At 46.2% G+C, this 22,768-nt stretch overlaps 2 protein-coding genes across 2 annotated transcripts in view; both read left to right on the top strand.

Annotated features, from left to right (window-relative positions):
* The first annotated feature begins 4,669 nt into the window (after positions 1 to 4,669).
* On the top strand, positions 4,670 to 5,914 carry LOC124212309 (transcription factor Sp5). The gene has a single exon (XM_046612199.2). It carries the CDS (start codon positions 4,670 to 4,672, stop codon positions 5,558 to 5,560), a length of 891 nt encoding a protein of 296 aa, XP_046468155.1. The 3' UTR covers positions 5,561 to 5,914.
* Positions 5,915 to 7,128: 1,214 nt separating this feature from the next.
* The window catches only part of Sp1 (transcription factor Sp8), an 89,046-nt gene continuing 73,406 nt past the window's right edge, over positions 7,129 to 22,768 (top strand). The window contains exon 1 of the mRNA XM_069133361.1: positions 7,129 to 7,833. The gene's annotated coding sequence lies outside the window, so the exon portion shown is untranslated. The remainder of the gene's footprint in view (positions 7,834 to 22,768) is intronic.

The raw sequence follows: 22,768 nt of genomic DNA, 5'->3' as shown, positions 1-22,768 counted from the left end.
AACCGCTAACAGCCGTATTAACCTTTATAAATATCGTTAACATTTTTTTCAAACACTTAAAACGCGAACGAAAATCCACCTCGAATATAGAACCGGATTAAATTAATTTCACAACATCTTTGATTGTCCAGTGATTTGCGAACGAAGTGTTCCACGAGATTCTTACGCCGCATTTTACGGCTTCCTGTGCAAAGAGTGGTCCAAAGGAATGGCAAGGCAAAAATTCGGGGGTGAGGATCAGGGTTCGAGCGAAAACCTGCCTCCTGATTTGCATCGCTTCATCGCGCCTGAATGTCTCTCAAATCTTGGCACCCACCCGGTTCGTTTTAGGACTCTTTCTTCACCCCACTCAACGATTAGACACACCTTGCTCGGCGCACGGGGTGCCTTTCAGACCACCGAAAAGACATTCCACAACCCTTAGCGTGATTTGTTTCGTACGATCCTTTTGTTTTCGAACAGTGACGAAGTCTACTCACCGCAAAACCTTGTGCGGTATCAGGTATGATGGCTGATCAGCCCGTTGGTTGCGAGTGACCGCTGCCAGTGATCTGTTCAGCCTCCAACACTCCATCGAGTATTTCCAACTGTAGAATGTGAGAACGTTTAACCATGCTTACAATTAGTAAGCAAATTTGGGAGTCGAAACTTGATATGACTAAAAGTTTTGCATTGAATCGTGAGTAATATTTTCTAATGGGAGAAGGGATCGCTGTTTGAGTAAAAGTCGAGTCCAAAGTTCGTCTTGTTAAGGGTGAATGATCGTGATTAGTGGGTGATCGACGCTATTTCCGAGCAAGTTCTTGCGGTGAGGGATGTATGAAATTTCATGGGAGGGGTCCTGCAGATCACGTGGGAGTAGTGTTTACCGGTTGAGCAATTTACCCCTAACGGAGTCACTCAGGAGTTTATTATTGCGAACAATGCATCCCTGACCAAGGAAGGGTTTCTCTGGGCGGAGGATCGCTTCCTGCAACGTGTTTATGACGGAGACGCGTCTAAGATTTACGACATAACTTACACAGGTACCGGACAGAAGTATATCCGGCATTTCTACCATTGCTTCTGGTCGATGTTTGCAAAACTTCGCTTACAGGAAAAACCCTACTGTACGCATAAAGACGTCTCTACCGTAAGTTCGAAGAATCGATTTTGAGCGGGACACGCGGACAAGACCACGTAGCATCTGCACAAACGAATGATTGATGACATCGACGAAAAATAGTGTAGACTGTATCTATTGATTGTTTTATCTCGTGTCACTAAGCTTGACGGATGCCTGTTTATTCATGCGCAAGGGTAAAAACCACATGGCATCTTTTTGAATATTGACGGGGAACCCTTTTTCGGCGAAACACAAGTTCGGTGATAATTAGTGGAATTAGAGACATTGTCGCACTTGACCGCAACTTTTTTGTACCCGCTGCGCAAGTTTCTGTTCTGTGATACCTGAAGATTTGAAAAGATAAAAAGCGTTCCCTCTTTATCTCGTTCTTGCAGCTTTCAGCTGTCAGTCCAACGAGTTAATGGCGTTCTGAAGCTGTGTAAATAAAACCTGCGAGTATCTTATGTCTGATAAATGACTGTAGCAAAGTTTCAGGCATAAAACGACCATGATAGCAACGGGTAAAGACGATTAGCAGCTCGATGTCAATCATGCGTGAATTGATAACATTCAACGATTGTGCTAATTAGTTGTAAAGAAACTCCAAACGAAAAAAGGTAAAAAAACAAAAAAAATATGGATGAAGAATAAGCTGCAGTTGCAAAAAGAGGCTAAGGTAGAATTACCGATCGTTAAAAATTCCTCCAAAAGGACTAATACTTCCAAATTTCGATCGTCCACGAAATCGTTCACTTGAAACTCGGTTCAATTAAATGGACCCAGTTTGGCACTGCTTGTATCGATTAAATATTCGTAAAATTCATCGTCTAATTCGCCCCAAGGTAACCTTTTTTCCACGGTATATGGCCGCCAAATCTAGAGGGCGAAAATGAAACACCCCCTTGGCCTGGGGTTTGTACTGTTCCCCATTGTCTGCCATTGTTGGGCTAAATTTTGGCAAGGTGCGTGTGATCGGTTGGCCAGGAGCTTGACGCAGGCTGTAAATTTGTCTGCCAGTAAAAAAGTACCATGAGACCGGTACAGATCGGTAGCACGCGAAAATGTCATTACGTCAGTGACGATAATCGTTTTACAGCCGGTCATAAACCGGGACCTTAAGGCCAGATGGAAGCCCTGCCGGTTTGTGTATTGTTGGCTTTTTAGTACGTACCTTACACCTCCTGCTTCGCGACGATTCGAGCTTTACGGATTTATGGGGCCAACAACCACTGCACCATTCTCCTAGATTCCTACACTCACCGTTGGGATGCCGCCGGTTATCACGTTGTGCCGGTTCCTCGCGAGCTTCATCACGTCTTCAATCTGTCTTGAGAATTTCAAAAACCCTTTTTCACCAAATTCCCTTCTCCAGATTTCGCTTCTTCATGCCCCAAAACTACCGTGCTAATCCAATCGACACGGACCATTTCTCACTTCGTTATGTACGGTGCTTTCCCTTTCATCCCATGATTGTAACGGAAAACTATGTGATGATGAATACTTAAAACACATTGGAAACTTAGTGATCGATAAATAAAATTGTTAATACAAGTTGTGTCGAAATTTTAGTTTGTTATTAAGAATCGAATTAAGAGCTTTGAAGAAATCCATACTCAGATTGTGTTCTTTCGATTTGAAACGATAAGACGATCAGCAGATGCTACTTCCACAGTTTGCAAATAATGAATAAGGTCTGCGTCACTTTGACGTTTCAGTACGGTACTGATACTGTTTCAAATACGATACCGCTGAACTTCAACCAGTAATAGTTGTATTCAGAATTTAACATCGATTGTGAAGATATATTTTATTAATGCGATTGCATCGAAACCGATGATTCGGTAACCGTGACACGGTATTATCGGTAATTTCCGTAATCAAGAAGCTTCAAGGCTCCTTACGACACAGAAATCACAACCCCGTAACGCAGGGATCATTTCATCTCGCTGGCGGGGTGTGAAGTGGTGGGGGTAAAAAAATTTCCTAAGAATCTCCGCGGTTCCTGCAGCGTCCCAAAGAAACCCTCGGGGCCTCCTTAAGTCGAAGTACACCCCGATCCCTAGCTAGGGTTGATTTATGAATCCGTTCTACCTCCTCGAGACCCCTGCAGGACCTCAGGGGGAGGCGGGGGGGGAGTCGACGTCGATGGCGAGGTGGGGAGTGCGCATGCGCCTCGTCCCGACCCTAAGGTCCTATGGCCCTCGGGTGGCTGAGGATGCAACGCCTCCCCCCACCGCCGAACTCCGGGCACCGTTGCAGCCTCCCTCTACTCCTCGCGGTGTCCACCAGGTTATTAAAACCCTAGCGACACGCCAGGAACCGGCAATTATACGAGGAACGGCCTTAGGCGAACAGGCCGACGATGCGAGTCCGGTTAACTTGGTGAAAAACTTGTACGCGGGAGAAAAAGAAGGCGATGAAAAACGCTGATTCATATTTTTGCTTCTTTTCGTCATTTAGTTTTGTTTTCGCTGCGAGTTGAGCGGCTTGTGCAGTGAAACGTTTTACCTCAAAAATTCGGAATATGCACGCGTGCGTTTACAATTCAACGAATCTTGTAGTGCCGTGGTGATATTTTTTCTCTGTTCTTGAACATCGTTAAACACAATCGCTGGAACGGCGTGAAAAACCAACGCCAGTTTTTGGAGCAGTGCAAAGTGCGATGGCTCAAGTGATGCAGTATCAACAGGTCCGTTATAAATGCGTATTACTATATGTTACAGTTATTCTAATTATCTTTAGTTTTTGATATTCATACGCATGGATGTAATAAATTCAAGAATTATAATGCGTGAATGAGCGCATACGAGTGGTTCGGTTTAGAATACGTGGTAAATAAAATCAACAATTTTCATAAGTTTTTGGTGAAAATTCTAAACGAGATTAATGTTAAAAAATATCATTGCTTTTCTGCAACAATTTTCATCTCATTCTGTATTATACCGCTCGGTAAGAATTGCGATTTTTTTTCGTAGTTTCGTTTACAATTGTTTCAAATCCAATCCGCGCGCGCTTTCATAGAATGATCGTTGTCCAAAAATTTAATAAAAATATGCTATGCGTCACGACCAATAAACGTTGCAAGTATAAAATTTTTTCATCCATTTACAGTAAGGTCGAAATTTTATTACGAAGTATATTCCATAATTCACTCAACTTGTCTATCATATTAGATTTACGCTTGCGTTAAAACAATGTTCCCTAAATAAAGGTAAGCGTGTTTACAAAAACTTGGATTTATAATCAGATATCGTGGAGTCATTTGAACACATGTTGGCAAGTCTTTCTAATAAATTCATAGATTTAACGTTAAAATTTTTTGCAAAAATCAAATTAGTATACTACATATCCACGAAAATCCTGGTCGCAGATAATCAGATTGAACGATTCATTGAATATTCTCAAATACATTTTTATAATTAGGCATTGAATCGATCCCCGCTCTACTTCAGTTAATTGTCGCGGTAAAGCGTCGTCGAACATTCATTGATTATTTTCACCCGAGCTAAGACCTGCAGAATTCGTCTAACAGCGTCTCGTCCATTTTTTTATTTCCAGTCGGGGATGCCGTCGATGTCACCAATGGCGGGCATGACCCCGATGTCGAGTTTGTCGATGCAGATGCACCATCAAAGCCACGTGATGGACTACGGTGGCGGAGTTCACTACCCCTCCTACAACCCGGGTCCGCACCACTTCCAATCCCCGAGCCAGTCGTCCTACTGGTTCTCGGCCCCGACATCGAGCCACAGCCAGATCCCCGAGCCGCTGACCCCGTCCTACACGATGCAGTCGATGCCGTGCAGCCCGAGCTCCTGGAGCACCCAGGCTCACATGCCCCCGGTGATCCCCCCCCAGCAGTACCCGATGCCTCCGACACCCCCCGGCCTTCCAACGAGTCCCCAGACGCACGCAACCCCTTATCAGTGGCCCCCGATGCCCTTGACGCCGCCGGCTGAGCACCGGCTCATGGGGAACGAGGAGGCGAAGTCGGCGTCGAGGAAGTGCACCAGGTGCCAATGCCCGAACTGCCTGATGGACGGCGTGGCGCCGCTGAACGCCGACGGAAAGCGTCAGCACATTTGCCACGTGCTCGGGTGCGGCAAGGTCTACGGAAAGACGTCACACCTGAAGGCCCACATCCGGTGGCACACCGGCGAACGGCCCTTCGTGTGCTACTGGGTATTTTGTGGGAAAAAGTTCACGAGGAGCGACGAACTGCAGCGACACCTCAGGACCCACACCGGGGAAAAGAGGTTCTCCTGCACCACCTGCGACAAGAAGTTCATGCGGAGCGACCACCTCACCAAACACGTCAAGACCCACGAAAATCAGAAGAGAAAATCCTCCAGGAAGGACGCCAACAAGGAGAACGAGACCGCTGTTTCCGCCTTCCTGCCAGACCCCCTTTCCCCCCGACAGTATCACATCCCTGGACGCTATCCCGAGCCCTGAAATGCGAAGAAGACGAAGGAGAAGAAGATTAATATTGTCATTCGATTACACGCGCTTGCTAATTAAGACACGCGCTAACATCCGATGTTTGGATTCTGAGGCTCCGAAAAATCCAAAATCGGACTAAAAACGATTAAGCTTGTTCCCATCGTATGCAAACTATTCGAAATAATCGATAAGAGATAATTATTGATCAGTTTCTTTTCAACAAAATTGTTTCTCAAAAGTTGTCCAGTTCAGGAAGTTCGGAATTCGACACCTCGGGTGTTCGCATCGATTCTCTGATGCCTGTGCATACAATATACCTGTAGATGTATCTTCGCTGCGATTGATCCGATTGTACACTGTACGTAAAAGCGTGAATGAAAGTTCCTACTTCGTTTTAATTTTGTAAATAAACGTGCTGTAGCAAAATACATTTGCGATATTAATACACGGCACAACTTATATGCCTACATATATATATATATATATATTTTTTATACATACATCCTTTTAATCTGTGTAAGTTAATATAATGTACCTGTAAATTAAATATTATATTTTTTTTTTACATAAAACGGCAAACCTCGAATAAATAAAATTCTTTTTCCTCATTCCGAAATTTTGCGTTTCTCTTTCTGACGAAGATTCTGACGATATTTACCTTCAAGCCGGAGGAATGGATCTCTACATTATACTCATGTATCTGTATATATGTACATGTATTATATATATACCTATATATATATATTTCCGATTCAATTGAGCGGAATTTTATTTGATCCGAGAGAGGATAACGCAGACGCATCTCAGAAATAAGTACAATGGCGATATTCAGTTTCGTCCCGGTTCTTCTCCTCCTCTCCCATAAACGTATCAAGTTCTCCCTTCGCAACTTTAATAAATACACGTTACATACTACCCGAGTTTTCGTTCTTCCTGTCACTGGATACCACAGGGTGTTCCTGAATCCCTCTCCCCCATCCCGCTCCGGTAAAATTGGCCTACCAATACCGAATACGACGTTCCTTGGACAGTAAGGATCAGAATCCTCCTTAAGGCAGGTGGGCAAAGGTGAGAGTGACCGCAGCGCCAGCTGAGAACTGTAGTCCGAAGTTATAGGAATGTGGTCGAGCCGACAGATGGCGACACGCGTATATGCCGCGAGATACGAGCGTGATCTATTAAAGGGGCGGTCACCGCGTGCGCCGCGCGCGTCCTTTGGTTCGTTTGGTCGGAAGATTCATGGCTGGCGAGTATATAGGTATATACATATATACAACGATACCCGCGGAGAGGGGTTAGAATGAAAAAACAGTAAAAAAATGAACAAAAATAAAAATAAAAAACACTTTGAGAAAAAAAAAAAAAAAGACAAAGCAACAAACCGAAGGATAGAAAAGGAGAGAGATAATCGGAAGCCGAAGAGAGAACGAACGAATAAAACGAAAAGTCGAACCCTCCGAGCAAATTACAGGCGGGGGGGAAGAACCGTCATGGGGTGGGGGAGGGGCCGCCGAGAGGGGGGAGGGTGGGGGTGGCGCCACGACGGCAGGTACCTGCGGACTCGCGCTCGACCGCAGGACGCACGCGGAGACGCAACAATTGCTCGGTACCCGCGCGGTACGCGTCATGTTACGAAAGGCAAAGGTATAAGCCGTTACACGCGATCCAGAATCTGACGGTCAGCAGCGAGTGGCGATCGCGGCGAAGCGAGGAGGCAAGGCGAAGCGAGGCGAGGCGAGGCGAGGCGAGTAGCGGATGCGAAAGAGTGCAGCAGTGCGGAGAGCGGCAGCCTTAGAGTTTACCGAGAGAAACGAGCGGTCAGTGCGCGGCTGAAGGTGGACCGACGAGTCGAGCATGCGTAGAGGAGAACGCGGAACCGATCAGATCCCTGTCCAGGATAAACGAGCGCGAAAGCTCTGCGGGGAGGTGCGGAAAATTGTTGCGAATTGTCGTATGGGGCCGTTGTCGCAGTTGCCGATCTCCCACCCCCGATTATTCGAAAGCGATAAACCGACCGGAAATGCCCCGATCGTTTCTTGATCTCGATCTCCACGTTCACCACCACCACCCCTGCAGCAGCGACGCTCGCCGGTCGTCGTCGACTTTCTACACCTCGCCTCGATCGCCCGTCGGGTCAATCTCGTCGTCAGTGTCTGTGATCTTCTTGTGTGTATTGTGAAAAAGATCGGCCGAGGGACACCGGCGAGCTGGAGGCCAACGTTGGCGCTGGAGGCGGTTCCGCCCCCAGAGGGTCCAGTCCTCCCGTCACCATCGGCAGCATTAACGTAAGTCATTGATGTCCATTATTGACGGGAGTTGAGCTCGGCAGTTGGCGGTGTATTTTCCAAGGTCACACGTTGCTTAGGTCGTTTTCGATCGACGACGAATCTCGTACCAAAACATCGTCAATGTGACGATGGGTAGTTCTTCGGTTCTCTCGTTCCCGGTTCAGAGCCTAAACGACGATTGGAGCCGTGCTTCGGAAGTTGAGGTACCATCGCCTGCACTCCGCGAGAAAAAAAAAAAAGAAAAAGAAAAAACGCCGCGATCCTCCCGTTGTCGGGTGGGCTGCAATATAATAAACGTTACAATGTTACCGCGGGTGTTTACGCCCCCCATTCATCATGTAACGGCGAGCCTCTGCTATATACCTGCAGAGAGTAGTTTCGTGGAGGATACGCGGGGTCGTCCGGTCGAGGCATGCAGCGACTGCGGTTCGTCCGCAGGTAGATAGACGTTGGTGCCAATCCGGCGTATCTTACCGCCTGGCTCGAACCTTGCCAATTTACGGCGAACGAACCGCGGACGAGTTAATATACAGCACGCCGCGGAAGAGCCGAGGTGCGTCCGAAGGGTCAACCGGTCGTCTGTAAGTTGCGAGGAACGTAGGTACCAGGATCACCGGGCGATGAGCAACTTTTGAACCCGGTGTGAGGGTGGGGCGCGGGTTATCGCCGACACACCCCCGCACAAATCTAATTAATTTATAACCCGAGCGAGGCGCCACTGCCCTCCAGGGAGACCTGTAGGCCTGCCTCTGTCGGCCCTCTACAAAAAGACGTCCTCGTTGCCTGATTGCCTTTCGACCGGCGCCCAGAGACGCCGACGCCGCCGCCGCGACTCTTCGCTCATCCTGCTCGACCTCTCTGTTTCGCTATCGACGTTTACAGGGGAACGAAATTAATCCTACGGGTGTCGACTCCGCCTTGGCTCTGTGCTTATTTATGACTCCCACCCCCCACCATGCATACGTACCGCACCCTCGAATTGCAGTTGAACGATTTTCTACCCAAGCCCATGAATTTTTTACCCAAAATACACAGTTCCCGGTCTTTGATCCACTGATTGGTATCGGAACGGTAAAGACGGTATACGATAAGAAGCGCAGGCGATATTTGGCGTCCTCGGTCGAGCCGCCGTGACGCCTGCCGTCGGATCGAGCACGAATCGTATACGAGAAGAACTGCGTTTTTCTTACACCGTTGATCCGATGCACGCGTTAAAGGAGAATTGAATAATCGAACGAACTAAATGAACGCGAAGCGTGAACAGGATGAACGGCGGAAATCGTACGTAGCGAGCAGAAGCTAAATTAAGGGATGAGTGCCATTAGTGGTTTCCTCGTTTGTATATACAAAGACCATCGTTTCCATGGTGTAGTCTGCACCTGCAAATTGATAGGTATACCTATAACGTGTCGCCTGACCCCAGTCCGAAGTCGTTCGCCCTTCGAGATACACGACGACGAACCGTGTATAATGAACGTCGGTTTCGAATCACGTCTGCCAAGAGCCAACGATCCAACGATTTGAGTGAATTCTTAACCTGGACAGAGGGTTGGATCAACCTGGCGCCCGAAGACCGAGGCACCAATCCATCCGACTGTACAGCTGCTGCAAAATTACTCGCCACGTCGTCGTTGTGATGAAGACCTCAGTTTTATACCCGGGCGATGGTGCGCGCCTGACCGACGGAGCGTGACCATTTGGAATTCACCCTGTTGTGATCCAGGGGAATTGAAACCCGAGGAATTCTAACCAGCGATGATTCTGTTGATACCGAATATTCGCAGGCATTGAACCTGCAGGTTTCTCGCCTGGTAAATGCAACTTCTTTCGCATAATTTGTGCACATATTCCTCGGAAGTTATTCATTCGTACATGAATATGATGCAGCAAGCTTTCATCCTTGAAGAGCACTCAGTGTCCATAACCAGGGATAACTTATTCGATTCCTTCAGACGACAGCGCAAACTGGTCTCTAAAGTTTAAACTTCAATGCACCGAACCGTCGGAAAGCTTTAGAGGCGTTGGATGCGTTGGAAACTTGTGAGAGTGAATGGAGAAGACTCGACCGTTGAAAACATGTACTCAGCGGTCAAGTGGTGCAGCAATTCTATACGACCTCCGAAGACCGCAGCGATGAGATAAACCGGAAACGAGATATTGCAGATAAATGATAAAGAATCCCGTAAAGAATACGGTCAAAGGTGTTGAAAAATTGAGTAATTGCAGTGGGTCTCGTAACGGTGAGTTCGAGGCATCTAATTGCAAGCTACAGCTGTAGGATGCAATATCGGATAATGGGCTGAAACGCCTGTGCATCATCGGCGAAACGCGGTGGCTGCGTGTTGATACTTAAAGCCGAGGGAACCCGGAGCGTATTTGCATTCCGCGGCAGCTCGAAGCTATAAGTGCACCTCGGCTATTAACTAGCCTAGCGTTAATATCAACCTTTTCTACCTCATTATGTTAATTGCGAGAACGCCGTGCCCGCGGGAAACGCGATCCTTGACAGGAGGCAGCTTAGAGTCCACAGTTCTCGTTTATTCCGTCGCAGTTTTTCCCTCGGATTCTCGAGCAGAGGAAATCCTGTCTTCCAGGTGACCCTTGGACAATATTCGTGCGCTCGCTGGTACCGGGTTAGATTTTCGGCTGCAGGGTGAAAAGCATCGACACTCGAGCCGGGTTATGAAACGCATCTGCGAGACGCGTGGGTATGGATTCGATTAACGGGAAATCGCAGCTGCGAGATCCGAAGTTGCAGGAAGTTCATCGAGCGCGAAAAACTACCGGGGAAAAATGCACCGAGACCGGGAATAAAAAAAAATGCGAAATATGCGAAGAAAAAGGCGAATACTCGGTGCCGGCGAAGACTGGAAGCCGTTTCGTAATCGCGGCAGGATCATTTTCTGCACGACTGCACGGGAAATTAGATCACCTATCCTATCCCGGTAGCAAGCCTCGGGCACGTCGTATCGCATGCAGGAAGACTCCTTCTTCTCCCTTTGCTTATTTTTAACAACTTCTTCCTCTCGCTCTTCTCCTTCCTCTTTTTCTTCTTCTTCTTCTTCCTACTCGTCATCATCTTCTTGTACTCATCGACGACTCATCGCCGGGAATTCAATAATTAGCTCTGCATGCTCTGAGATCAGATGTAACGCGTATAATGTCCTTCGTACCGCAAATCACCTGTCATCTTGCATCAGTGATACGGGTTTCCCGGTTTTTCATTACGTTCATTTTTCTCCACGACCAATTAGGTACTCCGACTTACCGTTGCCCCGTCATTTTATCCTACGCGGGAATCTGTCATGTGCAATCGGAAATCAGCTACCTGTACAAGCGGAAAGTACTGTGAAACTCTGGTTCTCTTGGCGATCGAATACTTGCTCTCTTATAAAACTGACGAACTATTCGCATTAAAGATATACTTCTGCAGCTGTACAATAATTGGGATTTTGGTCATGGAAAAATTATAAAATGTTTTATGCAATCAGCGGAAACAATCACCCTGCATTTAAAGACGAAAAAAAAAACAAAAAAACACCAATAAATCTGCTGGAAATTCATTTCTACAACGTAAAGTGGCAACAAAAATTATTCTTCATTTCGAACGCGAGACTATGTATTTCATTGTCTGCAGTTCGAGATATTCGGTAAGAGTTACAAATTTCACACAAAGCTATTATGCTCCAACTGAACGTACCACTTTGGAACACATTATTCTGATGAGAGCTTTTAGTAAAACTGGATTCCGTGGCCTTACAGCTAATTCAGCGTTGCAAAAAATAAGTTTCTCGTTAGTAGAAGCCCTTGAAGTTTTTGCGAAATAGTCGTTTCAGGTCTGTACAACCGAATCACGTGATCAACCATCGCACGGGGGTCACAACAGTTCATTAGAGAAAAAGAAAAAAAAAAAAAAACAACGACCGATTCCGCTGGGCGTTTTTCCCATACGTGGAAAAGATCGTTAAATCCATCTGCGAATCGATACAAAAGGAGTTCGAAATCCACTTTGAGGTAATAAAAATAAGGCACGTGGGGTGAATTTCGATACGTATAATTGTGGCCTGTTTGCACGCCTCGAGTACAGTTAACGCGAGTAAAATACGTGTGCAGGAGTTTTGCGTTTTCCCCGTTTTTGGCAGGTTGATCCGTCCGTCTTCCATGGACTGTTGTATAAAAAAATAGAGCCGATTGAGAAGGACTCGGAGGACGCGGCAGAGGACGCAAGAGAGCCAGGGTAACCTCGGCTGCGGGCTTGGGCCGGGTGTAATCGCTTCCCCGAAGCCGGGGCTCATTATCGACCCGTCGGTCCGGCAATTACCTGCGAAGCCTCCGCTGCTCCGTGTGTGCCGGCCAGCAGAGTTTCTCCATACTTCCTTTCCCGATGCACCTCGGCAAGAAGAACCTTCCTACGAACGTTCGAACGGCTCTTTCTTCTCCTCCACCTCCCATACTTTTTCTCACCCCTCTCATCCCCCCAACCGATTCTAGTCCTAGTCGCAGACGCGTTCGCCTCTCGAGTTTCTCCGATGATTTATCCTGGAAAATTCTCTCTCGATGACGTCCAGTCTTTTAGGTACCTACTGTAACAATTGGCCTGATCCAGTACCGTGCGTGAATCATTTTTTACGAAATCTACGTGGAACAAAATGAAATAATAGAAAAAAAAAAATACTGTTTATGTATAGAAGGAGGAAAAAACACTCAATAGTTGTGGCGGCACCGTAATCAGATCGCTGTACAAGGGGAGAGAAAAAAACCGGGGCACGAGGACGCGGGTCGCAGCTGATTGCGATGGAACAGTCCCGGAGCACGAAATGTACTCTGTAAAGCCGACACTAGCCATGACGCATTAAAATGATTACGATTTCTCGCCGTCGTCGTCTGTAGCCTCGCCCTTTTAGAATTCGCGTTCGCGTTCGATATGCATAAGCGCGAGAGTGGTGAAAGAGAGAGAGAGAGAGAGAGAGAGAGAGAGAGAGAGAGAGAGAGAGAGAGAGAGAGAGAGAGAGAGGGAGGGAGGAAATGAGAAGCAGCTAGCGAGGTGCCGTAATTAGCAAGGACTCACGAATAACCAGAGTTATAATGGAACCAGGACCAATTATCTTACGTCCATTATGCACGAACATCAGCATGATGAATTAACATTTGATTAAAAAGAATTCTGAAAACGAAGTAAAATTTAGCTGTATCAGGAGCAAATGGCATAAATTAAAATCTCCGGTGAATGAATATAATAACAGGATACACAAATCAGAGAAGTCTTAAATTATTTTACATCTCCCCGTGTGTCGAGGAATTATACAGCCGGCTCTGCAGGAGCCCTGCCACGCATGCGTACGCGTAATTAGGGTGAACGAGAAAGAAAATAACGTTTCTATTTTCCAATCAATTTGCAATAATTTGCCGCGACATTCAGCACACGTGTAATGTGTAGGTACTCGTGGCGTCCGGTGGCGTTAAGAAAGCGCAAGTAACCGGTAAAGGCTCGTGTATTACACATCCGTGAATAAGGAGCGAGCGCGAATAAGCGTAAGGAGTCGCATGAGGTGAACGGTTAATAAGGAGCGAGTAGATAGAGAGACACAGCCGCAGAATGCGAAGCGCTTCAATGCGGTGGTTAATGAATCGTAAACTGCGGCCACAAGTGGGTAGGTGGGCCGGTGATCTGCAGGCGGCAGGTGAGTTTGCGGGTTTTGCACCGTGTGCCGCAGCAGCCTCCGCGTGCAGTTGCACCGAGTTAATTCACTGCAGTAGTGCGCGGCAGAAAAGCGCAACAGATTGTTGCGGGAGCTTTTAATCCCCAGTTCTGAACCCGGCGCCAATTTCGCGCTCAACGTTACGACCCACACGCGTATAATACGGACAAGTTTACGTTCGACGTACGTTTTGTACAAAATATTGCACACAACGTGGGGGAAATCAAAATTTCAATTAAGGTAATTAGGTGCGAGGCTCGATAGCCCCGCCCGACCGCTACAGCGGAAAGGATTACCCGGGGCTCGGCCACTCGACCCCGATGACCTTGGAGAACCGCCGACGCTCGCCAACTTCGGTACCCTCGTGCAGATTATACAGGTGCAAAAAGTCCGAGTAAGGCGCGCGCGCCTTAACGCCAGCCATTTTGCAATATCGAGGGAACGATGATCACGTCGCTAAATAACTTACCCGGAATTAAAGGAGGAGGCATATTTTATAGCAGCCTGAAAATCGCTGCGAGATTTGTTTGATTTTACGCTAATTTTCATAGGTAGGGGAGCTCGAATTTTACCCTACAGCATCACGCTGGATGGTTAAGCTAGTTGGAAAGAAGTTTGCGAAAACGTGATTGAAACAATTTCTGCTGATTATTGTCTTAGACAACATTTTTTGAAGTCGCTTCGATGTACGCGACCGTTGTAATCGGTGAACTGAATTAATTAACCTCGAGTAATTATCGCAGGATATTATTCATTGGACTTTCCGGCGGTTGAAATTCTTTCTGATAAAAGTTGCTAGCGCTTAGAGTGCGATTTGAGATTTTCTCGACCTCGCAGTGAATCGAACCGTATACAATACGTGGTATTCAGCGAAGTGGAATTTTTAAAAGAGCCAAAGCCGCTCGAGTTCTTTTCGATCTTCTGGCGAGCGTCGGGTCAACAAACGATCTTCGCAGAAAGGGGAATTTGATCAACGGTACACGTGATTATAATAAACGAGTCCCTTCATCGCATCCGCAGCGAAGCCCGACTCCTTCGGGGAGCCCGGAATTGGATCGTTGGGAGAAAAAGGAATGTCCCGAAAATGTTTAACGCGAATCTTGAAAGCAGAAGGGAACAAGAGCGGCCCGGTCCGTGAGATCCGCATACAACTCGCCGGAATGGAGGGCCCGGTGGTAATGGATAGCAGTTTGGAAAGTCGTCCGGAGCCCGAAGGCAGCACGCACGATAAAGGCGGCCACGAGTAGCCCAGATCCGCGTTTGGAGAATCGGGGAATACGTAACATCGACGCACCACGGAATAAAGGCGAACCTACGGGGTCCGAGTTCTTCGTTGAGTTCAAACATCCCGCGCTCCGGGGCGGGAGAAAAGCGCGGCAATTTTTGAATCCCGCTCGCGGGAGTGAAAACTGAAAAGCGGGCGAAGCCCCTTCGCAAAAGAGGAACAAGCGGCATCACCTATGCATATATTTACACGCGGGTAATGATCGGGCTGACAGATGGTCGGATAACAGTTCTTCGGTGTATATAATACCGCGGTTACAGGCTTTCTTAGCCAGCGCCCGCAGCGGCGTGCCTCTCCGCCTATAATGACGCGGTGATCAACGGCAATAAAATTCACATTACATAACAGGCCCTCATAATAACGCGTAAACTTATTCGCGCACACGGCTTATACGTATGTACACAAGATGTACCGATTGTGAGCTGCTCGGAGAGGCAAAATGGGGCAGTTCTTAACAAGCGTCTCGTCGTTCCCTGTATGGGTTATGCTCATTGCTCTTACAACCGGCGATAATCGTTGCATTCACTTCGCACGAAAGTTTGGAAAAAGTAACGGATAATCTATATTTTCACAGTAAAAGATACTAGCCACAATTTTTGTGCTGAAAAAAATACTCGTTTATCTGTGATGAAAATTGTATACATATAGATATATTGATATACGAAATTTGGTGAGCCGAGAATCAACACGTTTCCGTTAACTTTATCCTGAAGTATAGTCGCATGTCAACTGCTCGTCAAATTTATTCGGTTGGAAGCTACGAAGATTTTCCTAAAAACACAAGGTCAAAATATCCGAATTTTTGTTTCAAATCGTTTCAGGATGTAGGTGATATCGAAGATCGGGAATATTCGATAGATTTTACTTTGCGATAACCAATTTTATTCAAAATACTATTCTATTCAATCCTACGAAGAACAGTTTTTTCGTATCGGCATCGTAAAATATTCAATTTTTCAACATTGTACCGTTAATCATGATTTTGAAAAATCCGTTTGCAGAGAATAGTTATCTCAACCAAATAAGCATCTACTATAGATATTTCTACAATTTAAAAGCGATTGAAAAGCAAAAATCGATTATAGGGTCTTATTTGTAATTTTTTCTTCTCTGTTTCTGCATTTTCAGGAAAATCATCCTGGCTTAACGATACATTAATTTAATGTAAATCCTTGATGCGCGACTATCTTGTAACGAAAATCACCAAAAAATATTTATTTCCAACTCGCGAACTTCTTTGAAAAGAGTTTCTCCTTGCACTCAAAAGTGAACGAAAAAAAATCAATTTTCTTTCAAATCAAGTTCATAGCTTTGTAAAAATTTTCTAATCAACTTCTCTTCGAGCCTCTCCCCCCGACCGATGGTATCTCGAGTTTAGGGCCTCTCAGACGGGGCCCAACGATAAGGCCAGCTGTACCGAAACGGATGGCGGCTACGGGGCATATACAAGACCGGGGTCGCCTCATTCCTGGGTAATCGGTGGACGCCGGGACGAACGCGGTGAGGCCCAAGTCTGGCCCGGTGAGACCCGCCATTTTCTAAATGTGCCAGAGATAACCAGTTTTTATTTGACGGTGTTGCCTGCCGCCACACCTTGCGGCCCAACGACCCTGCCTCTTGTAGGTCCCTGCAACTGCTGTAGCGAGTTGTGAACTGTTGAAATTGATGTGTTTTTCCCCAACGCTGTATCACATGTATACATGTATACACACGTATGTATAAATGTGTATATAATTTATAATATACGGGTATGCAGAAGGAGGTGTACAGTTATGTGCATTATTTTCCTCTCTCGAGGCAAGGATGAGGCAGCCGACTGACTTCGCGGCGTTAAAACACGAGACAATTAATGCCCGTCAATTTATTTTCGCCTTGGTACATGTAACGCGGCTATTATTAGCCTGACGTCTTGTTACGCGATGCGTTCTGGGAAGGGAGCCTCCCTTTCCTTGGCGTTTCCCGTGTTTACTGAATTTCTGGAATCCAAAGGTTGACGCTCCGAGCAAATTGGATAATGCTGTGAATTCATTTAACAAAGTGGTCACTTCTGCTTCTGCGCCGACAACAACACCAGCACTGCCAAACCCAAGCTCTTGTTAACCTCGAAACAACCCATTATACTAGGGTGTACTAACATGTCTTCCGTGAACGTTGATTCGACTCTGCGATTATCGCGGAAAAAACCTTGCGATCAGTTCACCTAATAAGATAAAAAAGAACAAAATAAAATAAAATGCCTAATAATCGGACGATTTGAACGTCGGGATTGACTTATTGTTAGTCGCATCGCAATGGTTAATTAGAAAACACTACATAGAACTGTTCTTTTTCTAACCACCTGCGGAGTGGATGAATCGATTTCAAATCGTTTATTTGCAAGATATTAAAATTAACGTTTTTTAAGATATAAACCAAGATTATAAGATCATAACTGTCATCAATATTCAGCGAGAAATTCTCGGATTCTCATAATTCCGTGATATTGTCCGAACAGTAATATATATATATGTACGTATATATACGTATATATACATATATATATGTATAAAATATAACATATATGTACACTCGCGCGATTTATGTTAAAACCCAATTATAGCTTGATTTATTTCAATTTTTTCATCCTACTTGAAATTCTGTTCGTGAATCATACGGCACGTACGGAGTACCGATCGGCCGGAATGAAAGAATTTTTATTTCTTGTAAAAGTTGGTAACATCGGTAATAAACGAAGCGTGCGGAGAATCTTGAGCATTTCATCGTTCTCGCTCGAAATAGGCGTGTGTAAATGATTGGCGGTCCGCGCGTATAGTTGATGAGACTACAGGATTTGGCAAAAACGACTCTGCGTTGTATACATGATATAGGTGCAGGTTTATTCGTCCTCCAGTAATAAGGAAAACTTTTCAACCGCGTATCATTTATCTTGTCCCGATGCCGAGCGAGGAGGAGGGATGAAAAAAAAAAGATGCGCATAGCTTGTCTGACAAGTACTTCGCGTGACGAAGTACACTTACACACACATTACTTGGATGGATTTTAATCACTGTCCGACCATCTGCAAGATAACGCTGACTACGTTTTAATTACCCACTGCACAGCAAGAAATGCAAAATTACACGAAGGTCATATAACGGATCACTGACCGCGAGGATCGAAAAACCGAAGTGCCAAAGAACGGGGGAAGGAAATGATTTCTAAAAGTCTGATTTACTTCACCATCCCTAGCGATTCTTCCGTTTAGGAATTCTGACTCGATGTGTAGATCATGAACCATCGATCCACGGATCCTATCCGACTCAAGATCCTCAGTTTATCATTCATTCGTGCGGAACTATAAGCAGAGGAAAAAAAAAATGCAAAGCGTTTACCTCACCTGCAGGTCATCAAAAATGAACAAATCTGCACGGAACAGTTTTGTATAACAATTGCGAGTTGTACCGCGATAACAAAGAACCATACTGCAAATCGGTTCATTAGAATATCTTTGAACGCGGTAGTTGTTCGGAGCGATTATCTCTAGCCTCGGTATGTCCGATCGCGTGTTTGTAGTGTCCGTGAAAAACTACCGCAGCACCCATCATCTTGAGGAATCACTTGGTCCGTGGTATTCGTGTATGGCGTAGACACGCGTATAGTGCAAATAAAAAGAAGAAGAAAAGAAAAAGACACCGATCCGTGACAACGCTGGAGTTACGTAATGCTCCAGCGGCCCGCTGCACCGTCTAGTGTCCGATACGCCTAAATGTTGCCAATTAAGTCCTTTGCTTGACAGACCAAGAGCAGTGTTTTTACACATGCGAAAGAGACGATGAACGGTTGGAAAATCTATGCCGATCAACGTCGAAGAAAATGGACCACCGAAAAATTTGGACGATGCTGAATCGAATAGCATAATTTTGACAATGTAAACGATCTGATTTTGTCACCTGGTTCAAAGATCGGATGGATTCCAAGTACGAATGCATCAACTAATTGGCCCTCAAGGTACGCGGGCATGAGTATGAACGAGCAGACAAATCGATCACTCGGACGAGGATACATCGAAGAGCAGCATCGTGATCGTACCTATAATACGTCCATCGGAATAGCGCGGTGTAAATATACTGGAACAAGTCGGTATATCGCGGCCCGTTCGCGAGCGGTCGCGCCTCGTTCCCACGTCCCAAGGAATCGTAGAGGCACAAGAGTATCCAAACGGGGATAATTATAGGTCGGTAATTGCTACTACTTAATATTCCGTGAGTGTATCTCATTCCGTTTATACACATACCTGCGTATGCATCTACGTGCTCTTGCCTACGTGTGGATGAGTCCTGCCCGTCTGTATTCAGGATTCTATATGCAACGTGCGCGGTATCCGAGATGGAATTACCCGGGTGCCGTGCCGCGAGTCCGGATATCGAACACCTAGACAATTTTTTTGTCCCTGTACCAAAATTTTTTATCCTACACCCTCGAACTGCGGGATATTTCAGGAAAGAACCATATCACTTCTCGAGCTCCGGTGAGAGTCGATTTCAGGTTTAAACGAGTCGCACCTCGTGCGAGAATTGTCTCGTCAGCCGTGAGTACGCGTATTACAAGAAACGGGTGTTTCGACGTCGTACATCCGAGTAAAAAAGGAGAAGTCAGAAGCAGCTTCATGAAGGTGTTTTTTGGCAAGCTTGTCTTTGTTGGCTGCGGGGTGACCCGGAGCTTTGAATTGCCTGCTGCACGCACGTTAGAGCCAAAGCAATCATTGTCACTTTGTTGAGTGATTTCTGGAGGCTTTGCTTCGGCCGACAAAGTTGTGTGAGAAAAATCGGCATTCGCGTGTCTAACAGATCGTTCAGCCGGTTGGCTAATATCGCGTCGCGTGTCCGTGGCAACTTTGTATGATCGTGTACATGCAGAGAATGAAATCGCCTGATACAATTTGCGGAGGGTTTAGGCATGTGTTCGGTTTTTGCATGCTGGCATACACACGAACGTCATATTCAGCCGATTCAACGGCCGCAAACTGGTCCAGAGAACTCTCATGCTCGCCACTAAACGCCGCAGATATACATATAACGTACCTACGTATAGCCAAAATTTAGCGAGGATCGTATATGCGTGCTTTGTTTGGGAATCGGGCGAAAATATAAAGTTCTGCGAGGGCGTGAGCTGAAGAAAAGATTTTATAAGAAGCTTGGGTATAATTTCTACCATAATCGCGCTTTGTGTACCTATATATGTATATCGTGCCCTGGACAGATAATTATTTTGAAACTCCGGTTGTGGCATACCGCGGGTTAATTAACAGCTTGTTGTCCAAACGAGGCATCGCACCTCGCGGCGCAATAAACATCGCCATCATCATCATCATCATCATCATCATCTTCGCCAAGTAGCCAACGACTCGTAGAGGTAACGAACCAAAGACATTATATGTGTAAGATGCTATGGGTCGCTTGTGCTTAAGTGCACAATTGACGCTGCATGGTGGAAAAAGGGTTGAAAATTCTATCCAGAAATAAAGACTCGTTTCAAAAAGATACTCAGGTTACAATGTTCATTTACTGGGACTTGTTCAGTCTCTTTTAGCGTTCAACCACGTACGACATGTCGCCGAATAATGGTTCACCGTCAGATCCAGTTCCATCCGAGTAAACACATTCCGACACTAATTGTCAACTCCTTGAAAATAAGGTTTTTACACTTTTACACCGCAGCGTCAAAAATCTGCACGGATAAATACGTTAAAAAAATGATGGATTCAACGTATTAAAAAGAACTTTCCGGGGCCAATTTAACTCCGGTTACCGAAGAGGGTACACTGTTATGCAGAATTGTTTTCCACACGTAAATAGGTACGTAACAAACACCGCACGAACATACAGCTATGAGGAATACAAGAACCGTCGCGTCGCCGGCCGTTATATGCCAGCAAAAATGTGCGTGTGTGTCGGTACGAAGAGATACACACGCGATGGCGATACCTGACTGCCCGTTCTCATACCCGCTCTCATAGTAGGTACTTTTACGTAAACGAAGGGGCGAGTGGAGGAGCGATGGATGAGGTTTTGCGGCGGCTAGCTGGCGACAACGGAAAAGTATACCTACAGAGGGGTGTAAACTATGAATGAAGTCCATGGAACGTTGGATTGTCGTCAAAGAATACTCATCTCATCCGAGCCGTGGATAATGTACAGGAAAGTAATCTCTCTTGGTCGGAAATTTGCCGGGGTTCTCCTAATTGGTTCGTTGATTGGTCAGCGAGTCGTTGCGGAAGGCGAGCCTTACCCGTATAATAATCTTCTCGCATACGAAATTGACAACGAAGAACAAACTGGACTGCAGAAGAACGTCAATCTGCAAAGTAGTGCGATTATCTACCTCTTCCCGGGAGGGATGACGGACTTCGTGACACTTCCTCTATCCAAGTAGCAGCTCGAATCTCAATCTTTGCATATCCACGATTTTCCTCTGCTCTTATCCAAGCTGGTTCCATAAGTCCAGCGAGTTCATGGGATAGAATTTTAGTAACCCCGATGACTGGCGTAACATCCACTGGTTATAGTTCAGCCAGTTCATTTCGAAGCGGGGCAGTAGGTGAGAGCAGAGTGCGGATATCTCCGTCGCCGTGGTGACACTGCGGAATTCCACTCTACACACGCACTCCAAAAATGTTCGGCTTCGCATGTCTGTGTGCATCCACGCCACGTTAAGTCATGCACCATAAATAATAATTCAGGAAATGCCAAGAAGTTGTCAAGCCGAGTACCCGCTCTACGTTCAATCCGTGAGACCAAAGACGGACTGCTTTAGGCACCTGCATGAGAAATTTTTGGCTCGCTATTTGACTGACGCACACGCGGTTCACACACGAATCAACTTGCGTGTCTGCCGTGCTTTGATTGTGCGTCGTCCAAGTCACCTACATTGGACTATGGCCTCGACTGGCCGATAACCAGTCGCTCGACAAGGACGACGAATCCTTTCGTTGCCAACGGGATGAAAGTTATGCGGATTTCGTTTTCATTTATCGGTTATATCTCGTTTTGTTATTTGGAGAACATGAAGTTGGGAGAGTTGAAGGAAGCGACTTGACTTGATAACTCTCTGACAGTCCTCCGACTTTGTTCAGCGATACCGTAATTCCTTGTCTTCGCACAACACATAGGCATACCGTTACGGTGAAAGTCAGGATTAGTTTTATATTTTCCTTGGGAACTTGTGTACCGTTTTCTTCGATAGGATAATCACCTACTGTGAGGGTAGTTCAACTGCTGTCCAACTCGAGTCTAGTACCGAAGTTCCAGATGTCTGTAAAGCAGCCCCTGTGTCTCTGGCCGACACGTGGAAGAAGCATGAAGAAGAAAAATGTTTATTCAAGATGAGATCAAACCGAGTTATGAAATGGACTAAAGATAAGCCTGGTACTTTCGAAAGTAATCGTCATTACGGACGTCCATCCGTGGCTGCATCCTCGTCCTTGTTCCAAGGTCTCTCTTCCTCTCTCGGAAAGATGCACGAGGTCGATGCAGACCGTGGGTTCATTACGACGGGTTAATTGCATAAAAATTGCAGAGCAAATGTTGGACTCGTGCGTGGTGGTGCACAATCTTTTTTCCTCCCTATCCCGTACCAGGCAGATGACCACCAAAGTGGAAGGATTGGAGGCAAAAGGGTGCGGCGAGAGAATGATGCATACCAGACGCAAGTGGTGAGAGTGAGAGAGGAAAGAAACGGCCTGAGGACAAGGCTGATGAACCCCGAGGCGGAGGCAGGGAAGCGGCGATCAAGCAGAGCGATGAACGGAGGTCGCGAAAAGGAGAGGAGAAGAGAGGAGAGAAGAGATCATACCTACTCGTTCGGCAAATAAGAAGCGGCACGCAATAAGACGCGGAGATTGTGCAAAATGGAGCAAGTCGGCTGCCGCCGAGCTGGCCGCGACATGTGGATATGCAACTTTCTACGCAAG

This window comes from Neodiprion pinetum, chromosome 2 (genome assembly GCF_021155775.2).
Source record: "Neodiprion pinetum isolate iyNeoPine1 chromosome 2, iyNeoPine1.2, whole genome shotgun sequence".
In the NCBI taxonomy this organism is placed as follows: domain Eukaryota; kingdom Metazoa; phylum Arthropoda; class Insecta; order Hymenoptera; family Diprionidae; genus Neodiprion; species Neodiprion pinetum.
The sequence above is the reverse complement of the archived record's forward strand: the minus strand, read 5'-3'. Positions and strand labels throughout refer to the sequence as shown.

What these genes read in the sequence shown, in the direction of transcription:
- LOC124212309 (XM_046612199.2), top strand. Translation starts at nt 4,670, where the DNA reads ATGCCGTCGATGTCACCAATGGCGGGCATGACCCCGATGTCGAGTTTG.